We start from the raw sequence: 12,864 nt of genomic DNA, 5'->3' as shown, positions 1-12,864 counted from the left end.
CGCCGCCTTGGACCGCCTCCAAAACAAAAGCAAAACCCAGTACGACCGAGGACGGAGCCCATGATGAATTGAGCGTTTGTGCAAATTTTATTGAAACCTACCACTTTTAATACAACTAAATTCAGCTGTGTCTTTTGGGGATGTTTAGTGTCTTTGAGTAATAACCAGTCAATTAATTCTGAATAATTATTCTCACACAATCGCACCTTTAAGCATCCATCACGTCAGACGACTTCATCAGGACTGGATTCATATTAATGTGATAACGCACATCTTTCAGAAAAACTATAAGTCAAAAAGTGGTTTAAATAAAGGTTAGTACAATTCTCAACATCTGCTGTTATTAAACCCTATGACATGCACATTCATTCTTTCTGAAATTGGTGGTATTTAATCTTTCCTCATAACTGTGAGAAATGACTTTCCATATAATATTTAGATAATGATCTTTAAGATCTGATGAGTGATAATGGGACTGGGATAATGATGAGTTTGTTAAGATGAATTTACCACAATTAATACATAATGTGACTGAGGCCATACTGACCTTGGCTCCCTTTTTTCAGGATTCTTAATGACTTGAGCATTGTTACAATAATGAAACGATAACGATTCCATCCTTTGTTTTTAAGAGTTTATCCAGTTTATCGTAGCACAGACTGGTTTGTACAGCGAATGCACCTATTGCACTGAAACCTGGCAGTTGCTGAAACTTTAATGCGTAATTCATTCATTTTTAATCTTGTTTACTAATTTTATGATCCAGCTCAACCGTTCCAGGGGATTTTGTTTACATGCAGTTATTTGACAACATCCAGAGGGCAACATTTGAAAGTAAGAACATGTGTTTTAGCAGCATGTTGGAAAAACGGAAACAAAGCAGATAAAATATTATTGAGAAACGCATCAGATTTAATGAGGCAAAACATGAACGACTTACTGCGTTAGTCTGAATATGAATCAAATGGTTTCATCAAATGAATCATCGACCAATCCTCTATTTGCCTGTGCATTAGTTGCCTCCGTCTGCTTAGAGAACGGGATCATGCTGCCTCCCTGTGTTATGACAGGATGGAGTCCACCGGACAAACTGATTGCTGCTGTTTGAAAAGCTGTTTAATTCCACATATAGAACCACATATAAATTGTGGTATTGATTTTATTATAATCAGTTTTATTTACATTTTGATATTTTGATTTCAGTTAATTTTAAACTATTTTATTATAATCGCTTTTTATTTCAATCTTTTTATTAACATCTCTTTTAATTTTAATCTGTTTTATCCAGTCCCTTAAAACGTACTAACGCACTTTATTTTGAAGGGACAATTATTTCGCGATGAGACGTTTGTGTTCAGGTTCGTGTTGTTTGGACGCTTCGCTGCTGTAGCAACCGCAAACTTCCTGTAGATTGAAGCGGAACCAGGTAACTATGAGTCCGAGGCTTGATTCAAATAAACATAATATGTCTCTTTGTTTCATAACTTGTATCTTAACCCTCGTTAATTACACAAGCTTGGTCGTTCTGTCTGTTTGAAGCTGGTCATTAAGTACGTTGTAAGTTAAATATTGAGGTAAATAAAAATGATAGTTTAATTATTATATTAATAGTTTTTTGCATTGCACTATATTTTATTTTGTGCTTACATTAACAATTGTGAATATGAAGGCATAAAAGAACGGCCTTCAAGCGGACGTGCGATGACTGACATCCCACGAGTTCCCACGGAGAAAATGTCACAGAATGTGAAGCAGTCGGTCTCTGCATCAACCTCACGCACCTTCAGGATCCACGTGGTGGAGGTGGAGGGGGACAGGCCGCACGCGCCACCTCCAGCTGAGCCAGACGTGGGTCACGCCCGTGTCTCCTCTAGTCTGAGGCCTGAGTCTTCACGCATTGACAAACTGCATCCAACTTCAGCCATGAGTCAAACAGTGAAACAAGTATGTTTGTTGTTCTTCACAAAACGACTGATGAAAGTCCTGGGACAGTTTGTACTTTGCATTGATTGTCTGCTGCAGCACTTGTTTATAGGCATGTGTTTAGTCGTGTGCTGCCGCTAGAGGGCAGCAGCGCCTCAGATTTCACCGTCTCCTCACGAGAGTCTCAAACGTTGTTGGCAGCGTCCAGATCATGTGCAGCAGCAAATTGAGCAAATCCACAGGGTTCTACGGGAGCACGATGAACTGCTGGCTGTTCTGGGATCAGGTCAGTGTGAACATCTGAGCAGTGTTTTTTTAAGCATGATGTTCAAAGCAAGGTACAACACTTTCATTTATTTCATTGATGGACAGTGTGTTGTTTTGTTTTGCTCAGTACAGAAAGGTGCTCCAGCAGATGAGTCATACTGTACGTTTCTTGTAAACAGTATGAATTACTAACGAAGCGTTCAATTGATTCCTCACAGATAATCAGCTGTCTGTGTTTGACTGGTTCTTTCCTGAAGGTCAGCTGTTTCCTGCCTGCGTGTCCTCGTACTGCGTTGGTGCTGCACCTGCGCTGGCAGTGATGACCTCAGAGAAGGTGGCTAATCATGATCGGTATGAGTCCTCGCTACCATACCGACCTTCACTGCTTTTCATCTTTGTCTCCTCGTCTCCTTCTTCTCCATTCTGTGCTGTAGCTCCCAGTTTTCCAGGTTTCATCTCCCCCGTCGGATCAGAGGCCTGAGAACGGTCCTACGTCCACATATGTCAGCCCAGGTAAGAAGCAGCTGCTGCTTCCAAGAAGCAGCTCAACCAACTCGTTTTATGTGAGTACATTTTTAGCAGAATACTTGAAAGTTAATATAAACCATAGGAAGTTTAGGTATTTACAAACATAAGACATCATCATTTGATGTTTTGATATTTGTTTGTTATTTACATCTATCTTCATATTTTGAAAGCCAGTATAGTTATAATAATTAGTAAAGGTGAGCCGATGAGTAAGATGTGTAATAGATTACTATTATTATTAATTTAATTTGATTATTATTTGAATAAGTATGAATCAACAAGACTGACGGTTAAGTCGGGTCTGGTCTGACTGGTTAAAAACATCGTTCTCTACTGTAACTGTAACTTTATTTGTTAAGCACTTTTTGCTTGAATTGATCAAAGTGCTGTACAGATAAAAGTGTTTACTATACATTGGGCCATATAGTACATGTATATTCCTTTCCTTACTCAAATATTTGCAGTTCTCTCACACAGTTACCCACTGTCAGTTTTACAAAGGTGACATTTAAAGTAAAAATACATTAATTACCACAAAGCTGTGGAGCTCTGAATCCTCTCACTCATTCATGAATGAGGTGTTAGAATAAGTGCAGAATGTTTCACGGCTCAGGGGCCGTTGTTCAAAACTGCACCGCTCTCCTACAGATGAGTAAACCTGTCGCATCATAAAAGGAAGAGTAGTGATTTATTTAAAGTGCACGCTAGCCTGGCAGTGGTAAAGCTGCAAACTGCCCATATTTCATCAGTCTGTAAAAGCCTCCAGTCAAATAAAATGTCTAGTTCTAAGCCACGACACAACTTCCACGCTTTACACAAACTGTCCATGAGTTTAAGTGGCATTGCTGCATACGGGTTGCATAGTTTTCCCCACAGAGCTATTTAACGGTATCGAAGGTCTTTTCACTAAAAACGGGAAATAATTGGAGAAGTAAAGAGTTTTAAACTTGGTGCTACAGAAGCAGTAGACCAGTGGGTCCAGTAGACAGTCCATGAAGGAGAGGACCATGAGGCCGTCGAAGGCGACCACAGCCTTCTCCTGCTCGGACTCACTCAGCTCCTGCACTTTGACAACGAGGAGAACCATCCTGGCCACGGCGCAGGGCAGGAAGCAGAAGGAGAAGACCACCATCACAGACATCACCAGGAACACGGCTCTCCTCAGCTTGGCCGTGTCCCCAACAGTCCTCCTCCTGAGCCGGTTGATGATGTGCACCGTGCAGTAGGTGAGGATCACAAAGGGAACCAGGACCTGCGTGAAGAACACCACCTCCCTCATGCTGTCCAGCACATCCTGCAACCACAACAAGTGATGACGGACGGGTGACGAATCTGGTAACGATGGGTGACGAGTGTGAGAGGTTACCTTGATCAGAGTATCATGCTTCTCGTGTTTGTGGGTGTTGCAGCATTCAAAGTTCGTGACCATGGTGGGAATAGTCAGAGGCGGAAGAAGGAGCCAGATGAGGATCGAGATCTCAGGGAACTTCTTGAGAGCTTTCACGAGATTCTTCCGCCCCGGATGCACCACGCTGAAATATCGATCGATGGACGTGACCGTGAGGAAGGCGATGCTGGCGCCGCGGTTCAAGAACAACATGAAGAGCGTAGCTTTGCAGAGCACCTCGTTAACACTCCTTCTGTATCCGTTGGTGAAGTTATACGCCTTCATGGGCAAACAGAAGAGCAGGAGCACGTCAGCCAGGACCAGGTTGAAGAGGAAGATGTTGTTGGTGTTTAACTTCCAAAACCTGAGCTTGAAAATGAAGAGGTGGAGCACAGACGCGTTCAGGGGCAAAGCCAGGGTGAAGATCACGATGGTGACGGTTGCGTAGAAGTTGTAGAGCGCCCTGTTTGCGGCTCTGCAGGCCTCAGTGGGCTCGTAGGGGGCGGCACTGATGTTCTCCATTGAAGCTTGCAGGGAAAAGTTAATCACAGGCTGAAAAAATCCTGCAGCCAAATCTCTTCTTCATTGCCTGAACTTTTAATCCTCCTAAAGACGTTTATTCTTCCTTGAGTCCTCGTATGTTCCTGTCTTTATATCCTGTTGGTGAGTGTCAGCATCTGCGTCTGAGGCAAATGTCAGACGACCTCACCTTTTTGTTCAGCCCTGCGTTCGTGGCTCCTCCTTTCTGCCCGGAGATGTCCATCACCAGCTGTTTTTCCCTGTGGGGCCGATGGGGCTCATAAAGGCCAAAGCAGGAACCAGCATAGAATAATCCAGGCATTGGAAGCTACAGGGTGAATTTAGACTGAATCCGAATGTCCCCTGTGTAACCTAAATCAACACAGTGCAATACACATGCTGTAAACTGGTTTTATGGGAACATCTCCTCCTCGAACGACAGCGCTGCTTGTTCCTGGTGCTGTGAGAACCAACCGTGTTGCTCTTCTGAGGATTAAGGATTCTCAGGAACGACATTTTTCGCTCTCAGACTTGTACAGTACAGTAGATGTTCTCATACTGTACAGTCTGTAAATATTGGTGCTCTACGCTGATAAAATAACATTTAAAGTATTAAAATATTCATTATCATTCGTGGCTGCTCAGTGTTGCTGTATCTTATCAAAGCAAACAAAAGAAATGGGTTCAGGTAAATCGAGAACCACTTTTCCTGTTACAGGAGCCGTCCAGATTTCACAAAGTGATGGAATCCAGGTCAGTTCTCTGGAGGTGTTGAAGAGTCGGCTCCACGGCAGGTACTCAGCTGTAAATGTGTTTGGTCTGTGACGCTGACAGAATGATATAGGCCACTTGTCTATGACATTTATACTGCTAATATGCCTAATTTGATATTATGGGGTGTCAAACATTCAAATGAGAGTACGTGACTGGAGACACGCCAGGATCGTTGTATTTACTGATTTACTATGTGGTGTCCTGTGCTATGATGCAGTGTGGTGACTTCAGGACTTTTCTTTTTGAGGCCATTTCCAGAACAGACAGGCGTAAGTTCATAAGCGACGACCAGCGGGACCTCGGAGCTCCTCTCAGCCAGCAGCGGCTCATCCACAACTCCTCTGCCCCGTTTAGTCACGAAGATGAAGTGCTCCAGGTTGAAACCTCCCAGCCGCCGACCTCTCAGTCTGAGTTGAGAACTGGCTCTGGCTTAGACGATCCTCAGACAGCCCAGAAGCATGCTGGGATTCAGGCAGAGGAGTTTTCCCAGGCTCACAAGCAAAAACAAACTTACTTCAACGCTCCTAACCTTCATGATGCAGCGTGTCTGTCACAAGTCCAAAGAAAATATACCAGAAACACAGCAGAGAACTTTGCTTCAGAGTGTGGAAATAAGCAGTCAGCCTGTGAACCAACAGCCTTTGGTAGCGAAGGGGAAGAAGAAGATAAGAGTGAAAGGAGAAGCTGTGCTGATGAAGCCACAGAGAAGCGTCAGATGAGGCCAACAGCTCTAAACCCGTGTGGTGCTGCGTCAGTGCATCAGAGGAAACAGTCCCTCCACACGGACGGCCCACAAGTCTCCACACCAAAACATTGTAGCTCTGCATGTGAATCTATGCAGGGTTTCAACATTTGCCCCCGTTACAGAGAAAGCAGTAATTTCCCAGGGGTCCGGACAAATCAGGAAGTTATTGTTAGCTTTAAAGCATCAAAGGACCACATAGAAGAAGTCTCTGGCCTAAACATGGAAACTAGATCCACTGGCTGTGCAGAAACAACAACACAGTTTCATCTTTGCCGCTGCTGCGAGTCAAGAGCAAGAAGCAGCGTCAGCCCGACCGGGGTCAAAGGTCATAAACCAGCTACGACAGCATCGTGTTGTCAGGCTCCAGTTCCACTGAACCACAGCACAGCTTCCGTCCAGGCCGTTACCAGAAGCAGTGGGAGTAGTTGGAAGGATGGAGACAAGCCACCCTCCCTGTGTCACCAGTTTCCCAAAGACCCCCCCCCCTCCTTCATGCTGCGGCCTTCAGGACTGTGACGACAGGCCCAGAAAGGCTGAGCAGCGATGGATGGAACAGGATCAGAGCCTGAGGCATCAGGAATCCTCCACACACCCCAACCAAGGTCACACTACACCTCATGATTCTAACAGAAACCCTAATTCAAGATTTCTGGTCATTGTATATATATATATATATTAGACAAACAATGAAGAATGTTATTAATCATTTGTTTATGTTTAGGAGTAGATTTCCTAAAACTAGGAAGGAAACAAGAAGATGTAGATGAAACGCAGCCATCATGGGGATTTCAACGGTATTGACGCCTTGTGTTGCAGTAAATTCTGAGGAAATAATGAAAATCATTAGTATTTTGTCATAGTCTGTTGATGTTTTGCAGAGAAACTGTAAATAAACAAGAGGTAAAGAGCAGCAGCAGAGGACAGAACCTCCACCGTGACAGCACAGAGGATCAGACCGAGGCCGATCAGGACCGTGTGCATAAACGGCACCTGAGTAAAGTCCAGGTGGGTTTGGAAATGAGCCGCAGCAACTACCTTCAATCTGACCTGCCTCGTTAATTACACTTCAGCCTAATGTTGCCTTGAATGAAAGTATGAATTATTTATTAAAAGCTCAGCATTTGAAGCATGCATCCACTGTATACGGTATTTATGTGTTTGTGTGTGTGCGCAGGCCCTCAGGGAGCAGATGGAGGAACTTCAGCAGCGGTTTACAGACAGACAGAGCGAGTGGTCTGCGGTTCGATTCCATCTGGGGCTGCTGATGAGGGAGAACTCTGAGCTACGAGAGAAACTCAAAGTTCGGCCAAAGAGCTGCCCAAGGGCTGCACAGACACACGCTGTGGACCATCAGCAGACGCAGGTATCGTCCACAGTCTTTATGAAGGAACCTGTTCAGCAGTTGTTTAGCGGTTCAGGAGCAATTAAAGGCCAAAGGGAGCGTAAACCACTGCAGTTATGATGAATAATCTCTACAGGTCAATGTAAATGTACTTGTAATTGTTTTGTTGCTGGTTAATTATACTGTATGAATATAAGCACTCATAGCTGTACTCTCTGTCATATCACTGTAGGAGCTCTTTGTGCCTTTTCCTAACACTGGTTTCTATTTACCTTCGTACCTTCGTCTGCAGTTTAAATCTTGTTGGTATCAAATTCCCAAAGGATATAATAGATTGTTAAGTGGTCTTTAAGCACCATGACAATAATTTATGAAGATGGACAAAGGCTGGTGTCAAAGCTCCGACTGGCCTCGTTACACGTCTGCGCAGTGCAAGTTGATAGGCTTCTGTCGCTGCCCGGACCTGATTTCACTTTGACATGTGAAATTGTCCGACCTCATCCTTTGATATCATTATTATCCTGATGATCTTTGTTTCTACACAGACAACGCAATGTTCTGGAGAACAGAAAACAAGAACAGTCACCTTCCTTAATGGTGACATCAAACACATTTTGGAGAATGGGAAAGTGGTGAGTCACTCCTGAACATCCTGCACCCAGTGTTCAGTGTGTTAATGCTGCATTTGTCTCACTAAGTCGTAACATGTTTATTCAGGTATATTACTATGCTGAGTCGCAGACAACACAGACCACCCACCCAAGCGGTCTGGAGGTCCTTCGGTTCCCCAACGAGCAAATTGGTGAGAACAAAGTGTGGAAAAGTCGAAAATCAGTACAATAAACCTCATGTAGAGGGTTGTTTACATAATCTGACATTATTATTATTATTATTATTATTATTATTATTATTATTATTATTATTATTATTATTATTAGAGAAGAGACACCCTGGGGGGAAGAGAGAGATCCTGTTTCCAGACCAGACCATCACGTATGTGGAGCCTGACGGCAGCGAGGAGACGATCTTCCCTGATGGCACCATCGTTCACCTTTCACAGTAACACGCTATTATTTCAGGATGAGCCTTAGAGTGTCTGCAAGGTCATGAAGGCAGTGTAACCTAGGAAGAGTAACTGTCATCAAGGTGGCAGAGAACAGCCTGTCTCATCAATAAATCAAGCGTCCTCGTCTCATGTCCAGTGAGGTAACAGACTGTGACGCAATCATGGTTTGATATCAACCTTTAGACATATGATATGTTCAGGGGCTGAAATCATCTTGTGGTAAGTCTTTTAACAGCCTCATATTCTATCAAATATTAAAACCCATTCACAGTCTGTCCTTTTATGGCCTTTGCAAACTTCACTGGTGTGTTTTTCATCTAAACAGACAGATTCCTTCTATTGACTCGTTGCTATAAATCACTGGGCATTTGTGTTTGCTCCCATGAATAAAAATGCAGATCAGATGACTAACTGTCATGTGTGTGAATGTGAATTTACCAACTTTAAAACTGAGGATGCACACAATGAGAACGTTTGTGGGTTCTGTTAACCTTCGTCTGCAGGTTAACGACTATATGTGACTCATTTCATACTGTGCCGCTGAACTAATCAGTTTGTTGTGATAATGATGAGGACTGTGCTCTTTGTGTCACTGTGTCTTCAAGGTCTGGGGAGAAGATAATTGATTTCCCCAGCGGGCAGAAAGTAACCCACACTTCCCAGTACAAGAGGAGAGAGTATCCAGACGGGAGGGTTAAAACGGTTTATCCCAACGGCCGACAGGAGACCAAGTACGCGTCAGGCAGAACACGCATCAGGCACAAGAGTGGAGCTCAAAAGAACAGTGAGAGAGAGACAGAGGGGCATGTGAGAGTGTAGCCTCAGGAGGAACTGCTGCTTTAAATGGGGATCATGAAGTTCACACGAATACAGTATGGTTCAACAATCACACATTAAAGGAACTACAACAAATAACTGTGGGAACGACTCAGTTTTCCCTTTATCTGCTTAACAAATATTGATCTAATTGCTTGTCTCTGACAGTTGCAGAGTCAGTCCCAGCAGTAACTATGAGTAAAAAGCAAACACGAGCTTACAATAAACACAGACTGAGCAGAAGCGCTGCACTCTAGCTGGTTCTGAAGCGCTGGCTGATGAGTGGAGGGTCCTTCGGCCCCCAGAGCAGAGATTCAAAGTCGGCTCCAGCCTCTGCATCCGTACCGTCCTCCTCCTCTGTTCTGAGCTTGCTGCTGTCTGACTGTGCGGACGCCAGCTCGGCAGTCAGCTTGTGAAGCTCCTGTGTGACTGTCCTAACGTCCAGGTTAAGCCGTGAGGCCTTCAGGGTCGCTGGATTAAACGGGAATGTTCGTATGAAGTCTCCGACTCTCAGTGGAGGAACTGGTGGTCCATTCACTGCAGTGGAAGCCTCCAATGGAAAACTCACCAACCTTTTATTCCCACTGTTAATGATTTAGAACATTTGTTTGTTATTCTAAACCTTTTTGTAAAAGTGTTGGTTTTTAGTATTTAGATTTATTGGGTTAACCAAATGAAACCAAGAGGTGCTGATTCTACCTGTAGATGTTTGGCAGCGTCCAGGACGCAGCAGACGCTCTGGTCTCCAGCCTCCTTCGTGGAACATCCAGTATCGAAGAGGAGGCATCCGTCTCCAGCTCCACCTCTGTCTCAGCTGCGTCACGCTGCGTGACCTCAGACACATGGAGACGCCTGCGACGCGTCCGCCGTGGGGCCGTAGCTGGAAGTGTCCGTTCATTTACACCTGACACGTTCCTCCTTGAATCTGTGCTGAGGATCAGGTTCAGTGCTTTGTTTGTGTGGTTCTTGGCACCTGTGGCCTCAATGATTCTGCATTCTGTTGCATTTAAGCCAACGGGGGGGAGGTGTGTTTGGCAGCTGGTTATAAAAGCTTGTTGTCTGGACTCTCTTTGGTTGATCTTTTCAGACAGATGGGGGTTTTTCAGCAGAGGCAGTCTGTGAACATGTGACGGGTGGAGGCCACTTGTCTTCCTCTGGACTTTGTTCGGGAGCACGGGGACCGGAACCCGTGAGGGCTTGTTGGCACGGCAACAAGCCCTGTATCTCCCTTCCTGATGCGCTCTTTCTCTTAGTCTGTCAGCGGGTGTGTAATTCATCAGATCAATCAGATCACTAATCAGGCTTTTCTTGACTATGACGTCAGCCTGGCAGTCCAGCGTCAGCGCGGGGCTGTAGTTGACCTCCAGCAGCCAGGGTTTATACTTGGCATCAACGAGGACATCAAAGCCAAACAGCTCCACACAGTTTGGACAGTAGGGGACAGTGGGAGCGATGGTGAGGAGGGTCAGAGTCACGATGTTGTTGATCCTCTGCCACAAAAGCAGCTCGTTGACGTCTTGGCTGTGGAGGAAGTGTCTGAACTGGCCCAGTGTCCACTTGCACCCTGGGCCCACTCTGCCTTTCTTGGTTTTGTAGAAAGGGCCAGACTTATTGATGCTGGTGTTGGTCAGATGAGCGTAGACGTTGTGCAGAGATGACAGGTCGTACTTCTCCGTGGCGAAACGCACCAGACCCTCCTGATGGACGTAAACCGTGAGCGGATGGAAACTCTTCACGCACACGTAAATCCTCAGGTCAAACTTGTAGCCGGAGATCAGCAGAGGGTTGCTGATGTACCGCTGTACGATGACGGGGCAGTCGTAGACCAAGTCCTTGATGTGGTCAAAGAGGAAGATGCCCCGGCCTCTGGACAGGTCCACGGGTTTACAAATCCAGTACACAGAGGCGCCTCCGCGGCGCTGCAGCCTGTTGCACTGGGCCAGGAGGCGTGTGTAGTCTGTGGGGAGGATGAAGGCGGTGGGACTGAAGTCGTACAGCGCTGAACCCATCGTGGCCCTCATCCTCCTCAGGTTGCGTGCCAACAGATCCTTTCAAGAAAAGCCCAGAGCTATAAACGCTGCATGCATCATCTGTCGAGGCTCTAATCAGGAATCACACGTGACTCAACTCAAAGCACGCATTCACCTTGCGTGTGATGCCAGCCGTCTTGGGATGATGGTTGAGGCGTTGCCATGGCAGCAGGTTGTGATATTCCGAGCTGCCAAACATTGAACCCCTCCAGTAGAGGTTCCAGTCCTCCTCCTCCTGCCGCCCCCCATCGTATTCCTGCCATCCTCTCTCCAGAAGCACCTCCCTCACCAGCTCCGGGCCGCGGTCATGAAGCTTGAAGACCAGAGATGCAGCCATGCAGCATCGTAAGTGGACGAAACTGGAAAGTAGCACCTGAAATTGGAATATATTATCTACATCTGTGATTTTTTCCTAAATACATAACATTAAAAAATATATTTTCAACAAGCAACTATACTGATTAACTGGACATTATTTTAATAGTCGTCCAACAAAATTGACTCAAAACACAGGATTACACATGTCTGTGTAAATTAAATAAATGTAAAATAAAAATGCCACACAATCCGTGAGTAGGAAAGAGGTCCTACACAGATCCAGGATGAACGTATTCACACCTACAGAGCTGCAGCTTATCCACTCGTCTCAGTTGTTCTCTGTGTGTGTGAGCTAAAGCATTTACAGCTTAAATCTGAGAAGCCCAAACAAACCTGACACTCGGTTCACTCACCTGAGCAGAGGCCACATGACATCACATCACAGGCGAGCAGCTCCATGTATCATACACCAGTCTGACTGTTGTGATCCGTCTCACCTGTGACTGTTCGTCCGTCTGAAGCAGGCAGCTGATGAGTCCCTTCCAGCTCAGTGCCTGCAGGGTTGACGCCTCTGTTCCCTGAGCTCCTCCTCCAACAAACCTGAACTCACCTGACTGACGAGCTGCAGCTACTGTGTCACAGCTGACGTCCATCACGCCAAACAATGGGTGTTATTCAAAGGCAGGCGTATGGTAATGTGTGTTATTATCATAGACATCCATTTAACACAGAATAATGCTGCCATCACAACAAAATTATACACATTTCACTTTATTACCTGCTTGGGATAAAAGCATTCAGTGCCACAGAAGAACTCACTTTCATCCACAACCAAAAGATGTGACTTTCATTTTGTGAATGAATGTAGCTGGTCCGTGTACATAATCAGCAGACTTTCGCTTCCGTTCCTCGCCACTAGGGGTCGGGGGAGGACAAATGTTGAATCTTAATGGTGTCTTCGTGGAAAAGTGTTTGGCTATTTGCTGCAATACATTTTTATATTCACTTACCAAAAGACACGCAGAGTTAAAGACAGCTTAAATATAGACTCGTATGAACTGCTGTCAAAAAGGCCCTATGTTTACTCTCGGTTTTCCCGCGGCCCGTGAACGCAGCGCCAGGCTCCATCATGAGTCATGTGACGCCCCG

At 45.3% G+C, this 12,864-nt stretch overlaps 3 protein-coding genes across 5 annotated transcripts; 1 reads left to right on the top strand and 2 right to left on the bottom strand.

The window, feature by feature from the left end:
- Positions 1-3,387: 3,387 nt before the first annotated feature.
- On the bottom strand, positions 3,388-4,867 carry gpr31 (G protein-coupled receptor 31). Its single transcript, XM_029140746.3, has 2 exons — positions 4,085-4,867; positions 3,388-4,012 (listed from the first exon to the last, which is right to left on the bottom strand). Exons 1-2 carry the CDS (start codon positions 4,625-4,627, stop codon positions 3,551-3,553), a joined length of 1,005 nt encoding a protein of 334 aa, XP_028996579.1. The 5' UTR covers positions 4,628-4,867; the 3' UTR covers positions 3,388-3,550.
- Positions 4,868-6,568: 1,701 nt separating this feature from the next.
- si:ch211-140l13.3 (centromere protein J) lies at positions 6,569-9,466 on the top strand. The gene is made up of 8 exons (XM_029140744.3): positions 6,569-6,745; positions 6,865-6,937; positions 7,022-7,148; positions 7,318-7,506; positions 8,031-8,117; positions 8,203-8,287; positions 8,424-8,544; positions 9,157-9,466. Exons 1-8 carry the CDS (start codon positions 6,577-6,579, stop codon positions 9,368-9,370), a joined length of 1,065 nt encoding a protein of 354 aa, XP_028996577.1. The 5' UTR covers positions 6,569-6,576; the 3' UTR covers positions 9,371-9,466.
- A 145-nt stretch (positions 9,467-9,611) lies between these two features.
- On the bottom strand, positions 9,612-12,864 carry ttll2 (tubulin tyrosine ligase-like family, member 2). Of its 3 annotated transcripts, XM_041069619.2 has the most exons (6): positions 12,726-12,864; positions 12,494-12,630; positions 12,213-12,357; positions 11,513-11,770; positions 10,067-11,415; positions 9,612-9,951 (listed from the first exon to the last, which is right to left on the bottom strand). In XM_041069619.2, exons 2-6 carry the CDS (start codon positions 12,538-12,540, stop codon positions 9,621-9,623), a joined length of 2,130 nt encoding a protein of 709 aa, XP_040925553.1. In that variant the 5' UTR covers positions 12,541-12,630; positions 12,726-12,864; the 3' UTR covers positions 9,612-9,620. The 3 variants fall into 3 exon arrangements, with proteins under 3 accessions (XP_040925553.1, XP_028996563.2, XP_028996562.1); XM_029140730.3 differs by having other exon boundaries at positions 12,213-12,864; XM_029140729.3 differs by lacking the exons at positions 12,494-12,630; positions 12,726-12,864 and having other exon boundaries at positions 12,129-12,345.

The sequence above is a fragment of the Betta splendens genome, chromosome 24 (assembly GCF_900634795.4).
Source record: "Betta splendens chromosome 24, fBetSpl5.4, whole genome shotgun sequence".
Taxonomy (NCBI): Eukaryota; Metazoa; Chordata; class Actinopteri; order Anabantiformes; family Osphronemidae; genus Betta; species Betta splendens.
The sequence above is the reverse complement of the archived record's forward strand: the minus strand, read 5'-3'. Positions and strand labels throughout refer to the sequence as shown.

What these genes read in the sequence shown, in the direction of transcription:
- si:ch211-140l13.3 (XM_029140744.3), top strand. Translation starts at nt 6,577, where the DNA reads ATGGAGACAAGCCACCCTCCCTGTGTCACCAGTTTCCCAAAGACCCCC. An exon ending in GGCACCTGAGTAAAGTCCAG is followed by an intron (nt 7,149 to 7,317) that starts GTGGGTTTGGAA and finishes GTGTGTGCGCAG; the next exon opens with GCCCTCAGGGAGCAGATGGA. An exon ending in GTTCCCCAACGAGCAAATTG is followed by an intron (nt 8,288 to 8,423) that starts GTGAGAACAAAG and finishes TATTATTATTAG; the next exon opens with AGAAGAGACACCCTGGGGGG.
- ttll2 (XM_041069619.2), bottom strand. Translation starts at nt 12,540, where the DNA reads ATGAAAGTGAGTTCTTCTGTGGCACTGAATGCTTTTATCCCAAGCAG. An exon ending in AATGCTTTTATCCCAAGCAG is followed by an intron (nt 12,358 to 12,493) that starts GTAATAAAGTGA and finishes GATGGACGTCAG; the next exon opens with CTGTGACACAGTAGCTGCAG. An exon ending in ACGCTGCCAAACATCTACAG is followed by an intron (nt 9,952 to 10,066) that starts GTAGAATCAGCA and finishes AATCATTAACAG; the next exon opens with TGGGAATAAAAGGTTGGTGA.
- gpr31 (XM_029140746.3), bottom strand. Translation starts at nt 4,627, where the DNA reads ATGGAGAACATCAGTGCCGCCCCCTACGAGCCCACTGAGGCCTGCAGA. An exon ending in AGCATGATACTCTGATCAAG is followed by an intron (nt 4,013 to 4,084) that starts GTAACCTCTCAC and finishes TTGTGGTTGCAG; the next exon opens with GATGTGCTGGACAGCATGAG.